Source organism: Lepisosteus platostomus, chromosome 5, assembly GCF_059453375.1.
Source record: "Lepisosteus platostomus isolate fLepPlt1 chromosome 5, fLepPlt1.hap1, whole genome shotgun sequence".
Taxonomy (NCBI): Eukaryota; Metazoa; Chordata; class Actinopteri; order Semionotiformes; family Lepisosteidae; genus Lepisosteus; species Lepisosteus platostomus.
Window position 1 is genome coordinate 3,349,718 of NC_142615.1, and position 15,392 is coordinate 3,365,109.

At 51.6% G+C, this 15,392-nt stretch overlaps 1 protein-coding gene across 7 annotated transcripts in view; it reads right to left on the minus strand.

The window, feature by feature from the left end:
* The window catches only part of vars2 (valyl-tRNA synthetase 2, mitochondrial), a 38,485-nt gene that overhangs the window by 21,516 nt on the left and 1,577 nt on the right, over positions 1 to 15,392 (minus strand). For 6 of the 7 annotated variants that reach the window (XM_088632024.1, XM_088632023.1, XM_088632030.1 and 3 more), the window contains exons 2-14: positions 13,937 to 14,107; positions 13,358 to 13,439; positions 12,429 to 12,529; positions 10,422 to 10,543; positions 10,038 to 10,309; positions 9,795 to 9,976; positions 8,870 to 8,967; positions 8,508 to 8,589; positions 4,352 to 4,471; positions 3,827 to 3,935; positions 2,720 to 2,808; positions 2,491 to 2,581; positions 1,621 to 1,751 (exon numbers count right to left, since the gene is read on the minus strand). In XM_088632024.1, coding sequence (XP_088488150.1) covers positions 1,621 to 1,751; positions 2,491 to 2,581; positions 2,720 to 2,808; positions 3,827 to 3,935; positions 4,352 to 4,471; positions 8,508 to 8,589; positions 8,870 to 8,967; positions 9,795 to 9,976; positions 10,038 to 10,309; positions 10,422 to 10,543; positions 12,429 to 12,529; positions 13,358 to 13,439; positions 13,937 to 14,098 — 1,641 coding nt within the window. In that variant the 5' untranslated portion in view covers positions 14,099 to 14,107. The remainder of the gene's footprint in view (positions 1 to 1,620; positions 1,752 to 2,490; positions 2,582 to 2,719; positions 2,809 to 3,826; positions 3,936 to 4,351; positions 4,472 to 8,507; positions 8,590 to 8,869; positions 8,968 to 9,794; positions 9,977 to 10,037; positions 10,310 to 10,421; positions 10,544 to 12,428; positions 12,530 to 13,357; positions 13,440 to 13,936; positions 14,108 to 15,392) is intronic. The other variant, XM_088632028.1, reaches the window with a different exon arrangement.

Consider the following 15,392-nt stretch of genomic DNA (forward strand, 5'->3'; position numbering starts at 1 on the left):
CGTCACTGGGGTACAGCCCCCCTCTGTCGCTGACATATTTACAGCTCGCTGTCTGACTGGAAGGCGTTATGGGGGTGATCGCGTCGGCCCAGTCCGTCACTGGGGTACAGCGCCCCCTCTGTCGCTGACATATTTACAGCTCGCTGTCTGACTGGAAGGCGTTATGGGGGTGATCGGGTCGGTCCAGTCCGTCACTGGGGTACAGCCCCCCTCTGTCGCTGACATATTTACAGCTCGCTGTCTCAGGAAGGCGTTATGGGGGTGATCAGGTCAGCCCAGTCTAACACTGGGGTACAGCCCCCCTCTGTCGCTGACATATTTACAGCTCGCTGTCTGACCGGAAGGCGTTATGGGGGTGATCAGGTCAGCCCAGTCTAACACTGGCGTACAGCCCCCCTCTGTCGCTGACATATTTACAGCTCGCTGTCTCAGGAAGGCGTTATGGGGGTGATCAGGTCAGCCCAGTCTAACACTGGGGTACAGCCCCCCCTCTGTCGCTGACATATTTACAGCTCGCTGTCTGACTGGAAGGCATTATGGGGGTGATCGGGTCGGTCCAGTCCGTCACTGGGGTACAGCCCCCCTCTGTCGCTGACATATTTACAGCTCACTGTCTCAGGAAGGCGTTATGGGGGTGATCGGGTCGGTCCAGTCCGTCACTGGGGTACAGCCCCCCCTCTGTCGCTGACATATTTACAGCTCGCTGTCGGACTGGAAGGCGTTATGGGGGTGATCAGGTCAGCCCAGTCTAACACTGGGGTACAGCCCCCCCTCTGTCGCTGACATATTTACAGCTCGCTGTCTCAGGAAGGCGTTATGGGGGTGATCAGGTCAGCCCAGTCTAACACTGGGGTACAGCCCCCCCTCTGTCGCTGACATATTTACAGCTCGCTGTCTGACTGGAAGGCGTTATGGGGGTGATCGGGTCGGCCCAGTCCGTCACTGGGGTACAGCCCCCCTCTGTCGCTGACATATTTACAGCTCGCTGTCTGACTGGAAGGCGTTATGGGGGTGATCGCGTCGGCCCAGTCCGTCACTGGGGTACAGCCCCCCTCTGTCGCTGACATATTTACAGCTCGCTGTCGGACCGGAAGGCGTTATGGGGGTGATCGGGTCGGTCCAGTCCGTCACTGGGGTACAGCCCCCCCTCTGTCGCTGACATATTTACAGCTCGCTGTCGGACTGGAAGGCGTTATGGGGGTGATCAGGTCAGCCCAGTCTAACACTGGGGTACAGCCCCCCCTCTGTCGCTGACATATTTACAGCTCGCTGTCTGACTGGAAGGCGTTATGGGGGTGATCGGGTCGGCCCAGTCCGTCGCTGGGGTACAGCCCCCCTCTGTCGTTGACATATTTACAGCTCGCTGTCTGACTGGAAGGCGTTATGGGGGTGATCGGGTCGGTCCAGTCCGTCACTGGGGTACAGCCCCCCTCTGTCGCTGACATATTTACAGCTCGCTGTCTGACTGGAAGGCGTTATGGGGGTGATCGCGTCGGCCCAGTCCGTCACTGGGGTACAGCCCCCCTCTGTCGCTGACATATTTACAGCTCGCTGTCGGACCGGAAGGCGTTATGGGGGTGATCGGGTCGGTCCGGTCCGTCACTGGGGTTATGAGCCCACCTGCAGCCACGCGCCACACAGCTCCGTCATGGTGCCGTCACCTCCGATGACGGAGAGCAGGGGCAGGGAGGGGTGTCTCAGGGAGACCCCGAAGTCCACGTAGTCGTGGGCGGGGGTGACCTTCACCGCCCCTGAGAGAGAGAGAGGGAGAGGGAGAGGGAGAGGGAGAGGGAGAGGGAGAGGGAGAGGGAGAGGGAGAGGGAGAAGGAGAAGGAGAAGGAGGAGAAGGAGAAGGAGAAGGAGAAGGAGAAGGAGAGGGAGAGGGAGAGGGAGAAGGAGAGGGAGAGGGAGAGGGAGAGGGAGAGGGAGAGGGAGAGGGAGAGGGAGAAGGAGGAGAAGGAGAAGGAGGAGAAGGAGAGGGAGAGGGAGAAGGAGAAGGAGAAGGAGAAGGAGGAGAAGGAGAAGGAGGAGAAGGAGGGAGGGAGAGGGAGAGGGAGAGGGAGAGGGAGAAGGAGAAGGAGAAGGAGGAGAAGGAGAAGGAGAAGGAGGAGAAGGAGAAGGAGAAGGAGAAGGAGAAGGAGAAGGAGAAGAAGGAGGAGAAGAAGGAGGAGAAGAAGGAGAAGGAGAAGGAGAAGGAGAAGGAGAAGGAGAAGGAGAAGGAGAGGGAGAGGGAGAGGGAGAGGGAGAGGGAGAGGGAGAGGGAGAGGGAGAGGGAGAGGGAGAGGGAGAGGGAGAGGGAGAGGGAGAAGGAGAGGGAGAAGGAGAAGGAGAAGGAGAAGGAGAAGGAGAAGGAGGGAGGGAGAGGGAGAAAGGGGGAGAGAGGGGGGGTTAGACAAACGCTCGTCCCCGAATTCCCACATCCAGACCCAGAATTCCCCCGCCTGCCGGAGAGCAGGAGAGCTCCCGGTCCGACAGGAGGGAGGGGCGCACCTGTGCCCAGCTGGGCATCGACCAGGGGGTCCGGGAGGATGGGCAGCAGGCGTCCGCTGAAGGGGTGTCTGCACTCGCGGCCCTGGACAGACTGGGAGGGAGGGAGAGAGAGAGAGAGAGAGAGGGGCTGACACACTGACCCACTGACCAACAGGCCCTCCGGAGAGAGTGACCGACCAGCGACCGACTGCCTGCCGAGGCGGGGAGCTCGAATTCTGGGGTGACTGACCTGGTATCGGGGGTCATCGGGGTGCACGAGAATGGCCACGTCTCCCAACATGGTCTCTGGACGCGTCGTGGACACAGGGATCTCCCCATCTGAGAGGGACAGGGGCGATTGCAGAGACACCAAACCACAGTGACGTTATCACCGCGCTGAGAGGGAGGAGAACCCCTCAGTCATAGACACACCCCACAGGACAGGAGACACAGTGAGAGAGAGAGAGGAGATCACAGAGAATATCCCTCAGTCATAGACACACACCACAGGACAGGAGACACAGTGAGAGAGAGAGAGGAGATCACAGAGAATATCCCTCAGTCATAAACACACAACAGGACAGGAGACACAGTGAGAGAGAGGAGATCACAGAGAATATCCCTCAGTCATAAACACACAACAGAAGAGGAGACACAGTGAGAGAGAGGAGATCACAGAGAATATCCCTCAGTCATAAACACACAACAGAAGAGGAGACACAGTGAGAGAGAGGAGATCACAGAGAATATCCCTCAGTCATAGACACACACCACAGGACAGGAGACACAGTGAGAGAGAGAGAGGAGATCACAGAGAATATCCCTCAGTCATAAACACACACCACAGGACAGGAGACACAGTGAGAGAGAGGAGATCACAGATAATATCCCTCAGTCATAAACACACACCACAGGACAGGAGACACAGTGAGAGAGGGGAGATCACAGAGAATCCCTCAGTAATTAACACACAAAACAGGACAGGAGACACAGTGAGAGGAGATTACAGAGAATCCCTCAGTCATAGACACACACAACAGGACAGGAGACGCAGAGAGAGAGAGGAGATCACAGAGCATCCCTCAGTCATAAACACACACAACAGGACAGGAGACACACTGAGAGGAGATCTGAGAGTCCCTCAGTCATAAACACACACAACAGGACAGGAGACACAGTGAGAGGAGATCACAGCAAATCCCTCAGTCATAAATACACACAACAGGACAGGAGGCACAGTGAGAGTGAGTGAGAGGAGATCACAGAGAATCCCTCAGTCATAAACACACACAACAGGACAGGAGACACAGTGAGAGAGAGGAGGTATTACACCGCAGCAGTGCAGGAGAATACTGACCCTGCCCCTCTAAGGGGTAGGCGAAAGTCACCATGGTCCCGAATTCGACCTTGTCCTCGTATCCCGGGACGGAGAGGAGCGTCCGGCCCGTCAGCTGGACGCTGTCCACCTGCAGCGCAAACAGTCCCGGGTTCGAGTCACAGATCGGTCCAGAAGCGGGTTTCGGGCGCGCGTGGCAGCGATGCAGGTGGACGAGAACGGGCCCGCAGAGTGAGCAGTCGCCGCCCGTGCGTCTGGTTCGCCGGGGAAGGCAGCAGCAGACCCGGCTAATGCGTCGGTTCGGACCGCCGCGGACGCTCCGGATCCGGCGGAGTGCTTGCAGGCTCGTTACACATTAAAGGGGCCTGACAGGAGGGAGCAGCAACGCCTGCCTGCTGCCCGTGCGTCTGGTTCGCCGCGGAAGGCAGCAGCAGACCCGGCTAATGCGTCAATTCGGACGGGCCGCGCGCAGGGCCTGGAGCGGGCCCAGACGAGTGAGCAGGGACCCGGGGCGAGGGGCGGGGGGGGGGGCGGGGCGTCTCTCACCTCGATGTCGGAGATGGCGGAGCGCAGCGCGCAGGACCAGTTGACCAACCGCTGGCTGCGGTAGATGAGACCCGCCTGGTGCAGCTGGAGGAAGGCCTCAGTCACAGCGTGGGAGAAGGACTGGGGGGGGGGGGAGAGGGAGAGAGAGAGGAGAGAGAGGGAGGAGAGAGGAGAGAGAGAGAGAACTCAAATTCAGAAATCTAGTCCCAGAGTTCCCACACCTGCCAGAATCACAACGGGTCCCAATCCTACTGGGAGAGGGAGGAGGGAACTCAGCTGAACTGGCAGCCCAGTATGTGATCTCCTGTCCCAGCCTGAGGAACAGTGAGTCTGTCTCTCAATAATAATAATAATCCAGTGTGTGATCTCCTGTCCCAGCCTGAGGAACAGACAGTGAGCCCGTCTCTCAATAATAATAATACAGTGTGTGACCTCCTGTCCCAGCCTGAGGAACAGACAGTGAGCCCGTCTCTCAATAATAATAATACAGTGTGTGACCTCCTGTCCCAGCCTGAGGAACAGTGAGCCTGTCTCTCAATAATAATAATCCAGTGTGTGATCTCCTGTCCCAGCCTGAGGAACAGTGAGCCTGTCTCTCAATAATAATAATCCAGTGTGTGATCTCCTGTCCCAGCCTGAGGAACAGTGAGCCTGTCTCTCAATAATAATAATCCAGTGTGTGATCTCCTGTCCCAGCCTGAGGAACAGACAGTGAGCCTGTCTCTCAATAATAATAATACAGTGTGTGATCTCCTGTCCCAGCCTGAGGAACAGTGAGTCTGTCTCTCAATAATAATAATACAGTGTGTGACCTCCTGTCCCAGCCTGAGGAACAGACAGTGAGCCTGTCTCTCAATAATAATAATAATAATAATAATAATAATAATAATAATAATAATAATAATAAAGTGTGTGATCTCCTGTCCCAGCCTGAGGAACAGTGAGCCTGTCTCTCAATAATAATAATACAGTGTGTGACCTCCTGTCCCAGCCTGAGGAACAGACAGTGAGCCTGTCTCTCAATAATAATAATACAGTGTGTGATCTCCTGTCCCAGCCTGAGGAACAGACAGTGAGCCTGTCTCTCAATAATAATAATACAGTGTGTGATCTCCTGTCCCAGCCTGAGGAGCAGACAGTGAGCCTGACTCTCAATCATAATAATACAGTGTGTGATCTCCTGTCCCAGCCTGAGGAACAGACAGTGAGCCTGTCTCTCAATAATAATAATACAGTGTGTGATCTCCTGTCCCAGCCTGAGGAACAGACAGTGAGCCTGTCTCTCAATAATAATAATACAGTGTGTGACCTCCTGTCCCAGCCTGAGGAACAGACAGTGAGCCTGTCTCTCAATAATAATAATACAGTGTGTGATCTCCTGTCCCAGCCTGAGGAACAGACAGTGAGCCTGTCTCTCAATAATAATAATACAGTGTGTGATCTCCTGTCCCAGCCTGAGGAGCAGTGAGTCTGTCTCCCAATAATAATAATCCAGTGTGTGATCTCCTGTCCCAGCCTGAGGAACAGACAGTGAGCCTGTCTCTCAATAATAATAATCCAGTGTGTGATCTCCTGTCCCAGCCTGAGGAGCAGTGAGTCTGTCTCCCAATAATAATAATCCAGTGTGTGATCTCCTGTCCCAGCCTGAGGAACAGACAGTGAGCCCGTCTCTCAATAATAATAATACAGTGTGTGATCTCCTGTCCCAGCCTGAGGAACAGTGAGCCTGTCTCTCAATAATAATAATACAGTGTGTGACCTCCTGTCCCAGCCTGAGGAACAGACAGTGAGCCTGTCTCTCAATAATAATAATACAGTGTGTGATCTCCTGTCCCAGCCTGAGGAACAGACAGTGAGCCTGTCTCTCAATAATAATAATACAGTGTGTGATCTCCTGTCCCAGCCTGAGGAGCAGACAGTGAGCCTGACTCTCAATCATAATAATACAGTGTGTGATCTCCTGTCCCAGCCTGAGGAACAGACAGTGAGCCTGTCTCTCAATAATAATAATACAGTGTGTGATCTCCTGTCCCAGCCTGAGGAACAGACAGTGAGCCTGTCTCTCAATAATAATAATACAGTGTGTGACCTCCTGTCCCAGCCTGAGGAACAGTGAGCCTGTCTCTCAATAATAATAATACAGTGTGTGATCTCCTGTCCCAGCCTGAGGAACAGACAGTGAGCCTGTCTCTCAATAATAATAATACAGTGTGTGATCTCCTGTCCCAGCCTGAGGAGCAGTGAGTCTGTCTCCCAATAATAATAATCCAGTGTGTGATCTCCTGTCCCAGCCTGAGGAACAGACAGTGAGCCTGTCTCTCAATAATAATAATCCAGTGTGTGATCTCCTGTCCCAGCCTGAGGAACAGTGAGCCTGTCTCTCAATAATAATAATCCAGTGTGTGATCTCCTGTCCCAGCCTGAGGAACAGACAGTGAGCCCGTCTCTCAATAATAATAATACAGTGTGTGATCTCCTGTCACAGCCTGAGGAACAGTGAGTCTGTCTCTCAATAATAATAATACAGTGTGTGATATCCTGTCCCAGCTTGAGGAACAGTGAGTCTGTCTCTCAATAATAATAATACAGTGTGTGATCTCCTGTCCCAGCCTGAGGAACAGTGAGCCTGTCTCTCAATAATAATAATACAGTGTGTGATCTCCTGTCCCATCCTGAGGAACAGTGAGCCCGTCTCTCAATAATAATAATACAGTGTGTGATCTCCTGTCCCATCCTGAGGAACAGTGAGCCTGTCTCTCAATAATAATAATACAGTGTGTGATCTCCTGTCCCAGCCTGAGGAACAGTGAGCCTGTCTCTCAATAATAATAATCCAGTGTGTGATCTCCTGTCCCAGCCTGAGGAACAGACAGTGAGCCCGTCTCTCAATAATAATAATACAGTGTGTGATCTCCTGTCACAGCCTGAGGAACAGTGAGTCTGTCTCTCAATAATAATAATACAGTGTGTGATATCCTGTCCCAGCTTGAGGAACAGTGAGTCTGTCTCTCAATAATAATAATACAGTGTGTGATCTCCTGTCCCAGCCTGAGGAACAGTGAGCCTGTCTCTCAATAATAATAATACAGTGTGTGATCTCCTGTCCCATCCTGAGGAACAGTGAGCCCGTCTCTCAATAATAATAATACAGTGTGTGATCTCCTGTCCCATCCTGAGGAACAGTGAGCCTGTCTCTCAATAATAATAATACAGTGTGTGATCTCCTGTCCCAGCCTGAGGAACAGACAGTGAGCCTGTCTCTCAATCATAATAATACAGTGTGTGATCTCCTGTCCCAGCCTGAGGAACAGACAGTGAGCCTGTCTCTCAATAATAATAATACAGTGTGTGATCTCCTGTCCCAGCCTGAGGAACAGACAGTGAGCCTGTCTCTCAATAATAATAATACAGTGTGTGACCTCCTGTCCCAGCCTGAGGAACAGACAGTGAGCCTGTCTCTCAATAATAATAATACAGTGTGTGATCTCCTGTCCCAGCCTGAGGAACAGACAGTGAGCCTGTCTCTCAATAATAATAATACAGTGTGTGATCTCCTGTCCCAGCCTGAGGAACAGACAGTGAGCCCGTCTCTCAATAATAATAATCCAGTGTGTGATCTCCTGTCCCAGCCTGAGGAACAGACAGTGAGCCTGTCTCTCAATAATAATAATCCAGTGTGTGATCTCCTGTCCCAGCCTGAGGAACAGTGAGCCAGTCTCTCAATAATAATAATAATACAGTGTGTGATCTCCTGTCCCAGCCTGAGGAACAGACAGTGAGCCTGTCTCTCAATAATAATAATACAGTGTGTGATCTCCTGTCCCAGCCTGAGGAACAGACAGTGAGCCCGTCTCTCAATAATAATAATACAGTGTGTGATCTCCTGTCCCAGCCTGAGGAACAGACAGTGAGCCTGTCTCTCAATAATAATAATCCAGTGTGTGATCTCCTGTCCCAGCCTGAGGAACAGTGAGCCAGTCTCTCAATAATAATAATAATACAGTGTGTGATCTCCTGTCCCAGCCTGAGGAGCAGTGAGTCTGTCTCCCAATAGTGCTCCATCTGTCTACAGTATATGTACAGTAAATATTTTATGACGTGTCTCTGTTGTAAATGTCTGTAATATGTCTGCAGATTTTATATTAATGTTATTTACCTGGTCCATGGTGAAACGGGCTCGGCTCCAGTCCAGCGACGCCCCCATCCTGCGCAACTGGTGATAGATCTCATCTCCCTTCCTGTGAAATACACAGACAGGGACCCCTGAGCGCGCAAACAGGAATCAAAGAGCAAGAGCTGTCAGGGTGCAAAACAGGAGGCTCTTCTGTACACAGAGGGTGGTGGGAGTGGGGACCGTGCTCTCCAGCCCCAGTGTTGAAACCGATACGAGGAAGAGCCACAGAGACTTGGAAGAAAGGAAGAGGACCACATTGAGGGACAGCAGGCAGAAAGAGGAGAGAACGAGAGAGAACGAGAGAACAAGAGAGAGAGAGAGAGAGAGAGAGAGCTCAGACTCACTCGTTCTTCCAGGCCCAGACCTCCTGCAGGAAGTGATCTCGGCTCATGTCCGTCCTGAGTAGACCCCTCTCTCTCAGCAGCTTCTTCTCCACCACCACCTGCGAGACACAGGGAGAGCCGGGCTGTACACTCACCCGACACACACACACACTCACCTGACACTGCACTCACTCACCTGACACACACACACACTCATCTGACACTGCACTCACAGACACTCACCTGACACACACACACACTCATCTGACACTGCACTCACACACCTGACACAGACACATACCCTGACACAGACACACACACTCACCTGACACAGACACAGACAGACACACGCACACCTGACACAGACACACACTCTCACCTGGCACACGCACACGCACTCACCTGACACAGACACAGACAGACAGACACTCACCTGACACAGACACACGCACTCACCTGACAAACACAAACCCGACAAGACACAGACACACGCACTCACCTGACACAGACACAGACAGACAGACACACACCTGACACAGACACACGCACTCACCTGACACAGACACAAACAGGCACACACACACCTGACACAGACACACGCACTCACCTGACACAGACACAGACAGACAGACACTCACCTGACACAGACACACACTCATCTGACACTGCACTCACACACCTGACACAGACACATACCCTGACACAGACACACACACTCACCTGACACAGACACAGACAGACACACACACACCTGACACAGACACAGACAGACACACACACCTGACACAGACACACGCACTCCCTTGACACACACACACCTGACACAGACACACACACACCTGACACAGACACAACAGCTGATGACGTTACACAGAGCGGACTTTATTAGCACTTCACCCTGAACCCAGTCCCGTTTCTAGCCCCCTGCGCTGTTAAACACACTGACCTGAGTGGCGATCCCAGCGTGATCACAGCCTGGGACCCACAGCACCCTGTAGCCCTGCATCCTCCTCCTGGAACAGCAACACACAGACACAATAACACACTGAGAACACACTGAGAACATCCTGTAGCCCTGCACCCTCCTCCTGGAGCAGCAACACACAGACACACTGACACACAAACACACTGAGAACACACTGTAGCCCTGCACCCTCCTCCTTGAACAGCAACACACAGACACAATAACACACAAACACACTGTAGCCCTGCACCCTCCTCCTGGAACAGCAACACACAGACACAATAACACACTGAGAACACACTGTAGCCCTCCACCCTCCTCCTGGAACAGCAACACACAGACACACTGACACACTGACACACAGGCACACTGACACACTGACACAATAACACACTGAGAACACACTGTAGCCCTGCACCCTCCTCCTGGAGCAGCAACACACAGACACAATAACACACAAACACACTGAGAACACCCTGTAGCCCTGCATCCTCCTCCTGGAACAGCAACACACTGACCCACTGACACACTGACACAGTGACACACAGACACAGTGACACAGTGACACACAGACACTCCAATCTGGCCCTGATCTGAGCCCTGCCTCACCAGCGGGCCAGGGCGTCCTCGAGGGCCACCGTGAGGGCGTGGCCCAGGTGCAGGGAGCCCGTGACGTTGGGCGGGGGGATGCACATGGAGAACGACCGGCCCAGCGCCTGGGGCAGCCGGCCCTGCAAGGGGAGAGCAGAGCAGAGCCATCAGCAGCCTCGACGGCGACATACACAGTATGAGATAATACCAACTACAGCAGCAGCAACCACAGTGATACTGTATATATAAATAACAATACTGTATATAGAAATCATCATAATACCAACTACAGCGGCAGCAGCCACAGTGATACTGAATATATAAATAACAATACTGTATATAGAAATCATCATAATACCAACTACAGCAGCAGCAACCACAGTGATACTGTATATATAAATAACAATACTGTATATAGAAATCATCATAATACCAACTACAGCAGCAGCAACCACAGTGATACTGTATATATAAATAACAATACTGTATATAGAAATCATCATAATACCAACTACAGCAGCAGCAGCCACAGTGATACTGAATATATAAATAACAATACTGTATATAGAAATCATCATAATACCAACTACAGCAGCAGCAGCCACAGTGATACTGTATATATAAATAACAATACTGTATATAGAAATCATCATAATACCAACTACAGCAGCAGCAGCCACAGTGATACTGTATATATAAATAACAATACTGTATATAGAAATCATCATAATACCAACTACAGCAGCAGCAGCCACAGTGATACTGTATATATAAATAACAATACTGTATATAGAAATCATCATAATACCAACTACAGCGGCAGCAGCCACAGTGATACTGAATATATAAATAACAATACTGTATATAGAAATCATCATAATACCAACTACAGCAGCAACCACAGTGATACTGTATATATAAATAACAATACTGTATATAGAAATCATCATAATACCAACTACAGCAGCAGCAGCCACAGTGATACTGAATATATAAATAACAATACTGTATATAGAAATCATCATAATACCAACTACAGCGGCAGCAGCCACAGTGATACTGTATATATAAATAACAATACTGTATATAGAAATCATCATAATACCAACTACAGCAGCAGCAACCACAGTGATACTGAATATATAAATAACAATACTGTACATAGAAATCATCATAATACCAACTACAGCGGCAGCAGCCACAGTGATACTGTATATATAAATAACAATACTGTATATAGAAATCATCATAATACCAACTACAGCGGCAGCAACCACAGTGATACTGTATATATAAATAACAATACTGTATATAGAAATCATCATAATACCAACTACAGCAGCAGCAACCACAGTGATACTGTATATATAAATAACAATACTGTATATAGAAATCATCATAATACCAACTACAGCAGCAACCACAGTGATACTGTATATATAAATAACAATACTGTATATAGAAATCATCATAATACCAACTACAGCAGCAACCACAGTGATACTGTATATATAAATAACAATACTGTATATATAAATAATAATAATACCAACTACAGCAGCAGCAACCACAGTAATACTGTATATATAAAGAATAATAATAATACTGTATGTATAAATAATAATAATAATAATACTCTATATATTATTAATAATAATACTGTATATATAATAATAACTACAGCAGCAACCCTGATAACACTATATATATAAATAATAATAATAATACTGTATATATATAAATAATAATAACAACTACAGCAGCAATAATAATAATACTGTATATATAATAATAAAAACAGCAGCAAGAATAATAATAATAATAATAATAATAATAATAATAATAATAGTAAGAACAATATTAAAAACGACAGCAGCAATAATAATACAATTAAGTAACAGTAATAATAATGCCCTACCACACGCTACTGTAAACAAGCAGCGAGAGGAAGAGGAAACTTCATTTCCACTCACACCCTTCCTCGTCCACCCCTCTCTGAATCCCGCCCCTCCTCCTCCTCCTCACCTGGTACTCCGGGGTGAAGAAGCCCTCTCTCTCCCACCACTGGTACCAGCAGGCCTCCACGTACTGGGGGCTGTAGGCCGGGGGCAGGGGGCCGGAGGTGTCTGAGAGAGGGGCAGAGGGGCCCGTCGTCAGAGAGCACACAGGGACACAGGGACTCGGTAGACTCTCACACACTGTCACACACTCTCACTCTCTCACGCTGTCACACACACGGTCACACACTCACATGCTCACTCGCTGTCACACACTCTCAATCTCACACCCTCACACTGTCACACACACCCTCACTCTCTCATGCTGTCACACACACTCAATCTCTCACACACTCACACACACACTGTCACACACTCTCAATCTCACACCCTCACACTGTCACACACACCCTCACTCTCTCACGCTGTCACACACACCCTCACTCTCTCACACAATCACACACACACTGTCACACACTCTCAATCTCACACCCTCACACTGTCACACACACCCTCACTCTCTCACGCTGTCACACACACACTCTCTCACACTCGCTCACACACTCACTCTCACACACACCCTCACACTGTCACACACACTCTCACTCTCTCACGCTGTCACACACACTCAATCTCTCACACACTCACACACACACTCTCTCTCTCACACGCTGTCACACACACCCTCACTCTCTCACGCTGTCACACACACCCTCACTCTCTCACGCTGTCACACACACTCACTCTCACACACACTCTCATGCTGTCACACACACCCTCACTCTCTCACACACTCTCATGCTGTCACACACACCCTCACTCTCTCACACACTCTCACGCTGTCACACACTCTCTCACGCTGTCACACACACTCTCACTCTCTCTCTCTCTCTCTCCCTCTCTCCCTCTCTCACACTCTCACACTCTCACACTCTCACACTCTCACACTCTCCTCACCCTTCCTCTCCCCGGGCGGCGTGGGCGCGGTGTAGACCATCCTCTCCTTCTCCTTCCACTGCGGCCCCGACGCCCCGGCGCCCTGGCAGGAGACAGCACCGCCCAGAGGCAGGATCAGAGCCGCTCCCGGACGACAGTGGACTCCCGGCCCAGCAGAGCGGGGCGACTCCAGCACCTCCAGAGGGACGCACCCCACGGGGCGAGAGCGTACAGGGCTCAGGGCAGGAGGCGCTTCTGTACGCAGAGGGGGGCGGGGGTGGGGAACAGGCTGCCCAGCCCTGTGGTTGAAGCCGATACCCTGGCTCCTCTCCAGACACAGCTGGGTGAGCTCCTCCAGTCAGGACAGGAGGCTCTTCTGTACACAGAGGGGGGTGGGGGTGGGGAACAAGCTGCCCAGCCCTGTGGTTGAAGCCGATACCCTGGCTCCTCTCCAGACACAGCTGGGCGAGCTCCTCCAGTCAGGACAGGGGGCTCTACTGTACACAGAGGGTGGCGGGGGTGGGGAACAAGACAGCCCTGTGGGCAATGAGCCCCTCCCCTCCCTCCCTCCCTCCCTCCCTCCCTCCCTCGCTGGCTCACCGTGGCGCAGTCTGCCAGGACGGCCCGCTCCCTCTCCCGCCTCCTCTTCTGCTTCTCCGCCCGGCCTCGGTCCGGGGCGGGCGCGGCCCGGGAGGTCGGCAGGTCGTGGGCCGGCCGCCCCCACAGCGCCCCCAGGGGGACGCGGCGAGCTGGGCGCCACATCGCCGTCCGCTGCGATCAGACGGGAAGAGCGTCAGTCCGGAGGCACCGATCGGGTCAGAACACCAGAACAGCTCAGAGGGAGGCACAGACACCTGACCTGACTGCTATCCATCGGCTTTCTTACAGCTCAGATCACAGGGGAGCGGAGTCTGTCCCAGCATGCAACAGGCACAAGGCAGGGCTCACCCTGGACACCAGTCCATCACAGGACACACACACACACTCACACACCCTGGACAGGACACCAGTCCATCACAGCACACTCACACACACTCACACACCCTGGACAGGACACCAGTCCATCACAGGACACACACACACACTCACACACCCTGGACAGGACAGCAGTCCATCACAGGACACACACACACACACACACACACACACACACACCCTGGACAGGACAGCAGTCCATCACAGGACACTCACACACACTCACACACCCTGGACAGGACACCAGTCCATCACAGGACACACACACACTCACACACCCTGGACAGGACAGCAGTCCATCACAGGACACAGACACACACTCACACACCCTGGACAGGACAGCAGTCCATCACAGGACACACACACTCACACACCCTGGACAGGACAGCAGTCCATCACAGGACACACACACACTCGCACACCCTGGACAGGACACCAGTCCATCACAGGACACACACACACACCCTGGACAGGACACCAGTCCATCACAGGACACACACACACACTGGACAGGACACCAGCCCATCACAGGACACACACACACAACCTGGACAGGACACCAGCCCATCACAGGACACACACACTCACAAACGTTTTTGGACTGTGGGAGGAAACCCACACAAACTCTGGGAGAACACGCAAACCCCCACAGGTCCCAGCCTGAACCCAGGACCCCAGAGCTCTGGGGCAGCGCTGCTGACCACTCTATCCCCTGGCCTGCTTGGAGAATCAGAAAACTGGCCACAAAGATCTCATCCAGCTGTGTCTTTGTAAAGAGGTGTCTCCTGGTCTCGGTTTTAACCCCCCGTCCACATAGGCTACGGACAATACAGACATTACACAACACAATAGAGAAGGCAAACATATATCCTGCACTAGAAATAAGAGAGAAACACTTTTTTTTTCTTTCCAGAATAACCCTAATCACGACACGGTTCTCATGTGGGACTATAAATACGGGAGGCGATTCTGTACACAGAGGGGGGCGGGGGTGGGGAACAAGCTGCCCAGCCCTGCGGCTGAAGCCGATCACCCCGGCTTCTCTCCGGACACAACGTGAAAACATCCCTGCATCTCTCCA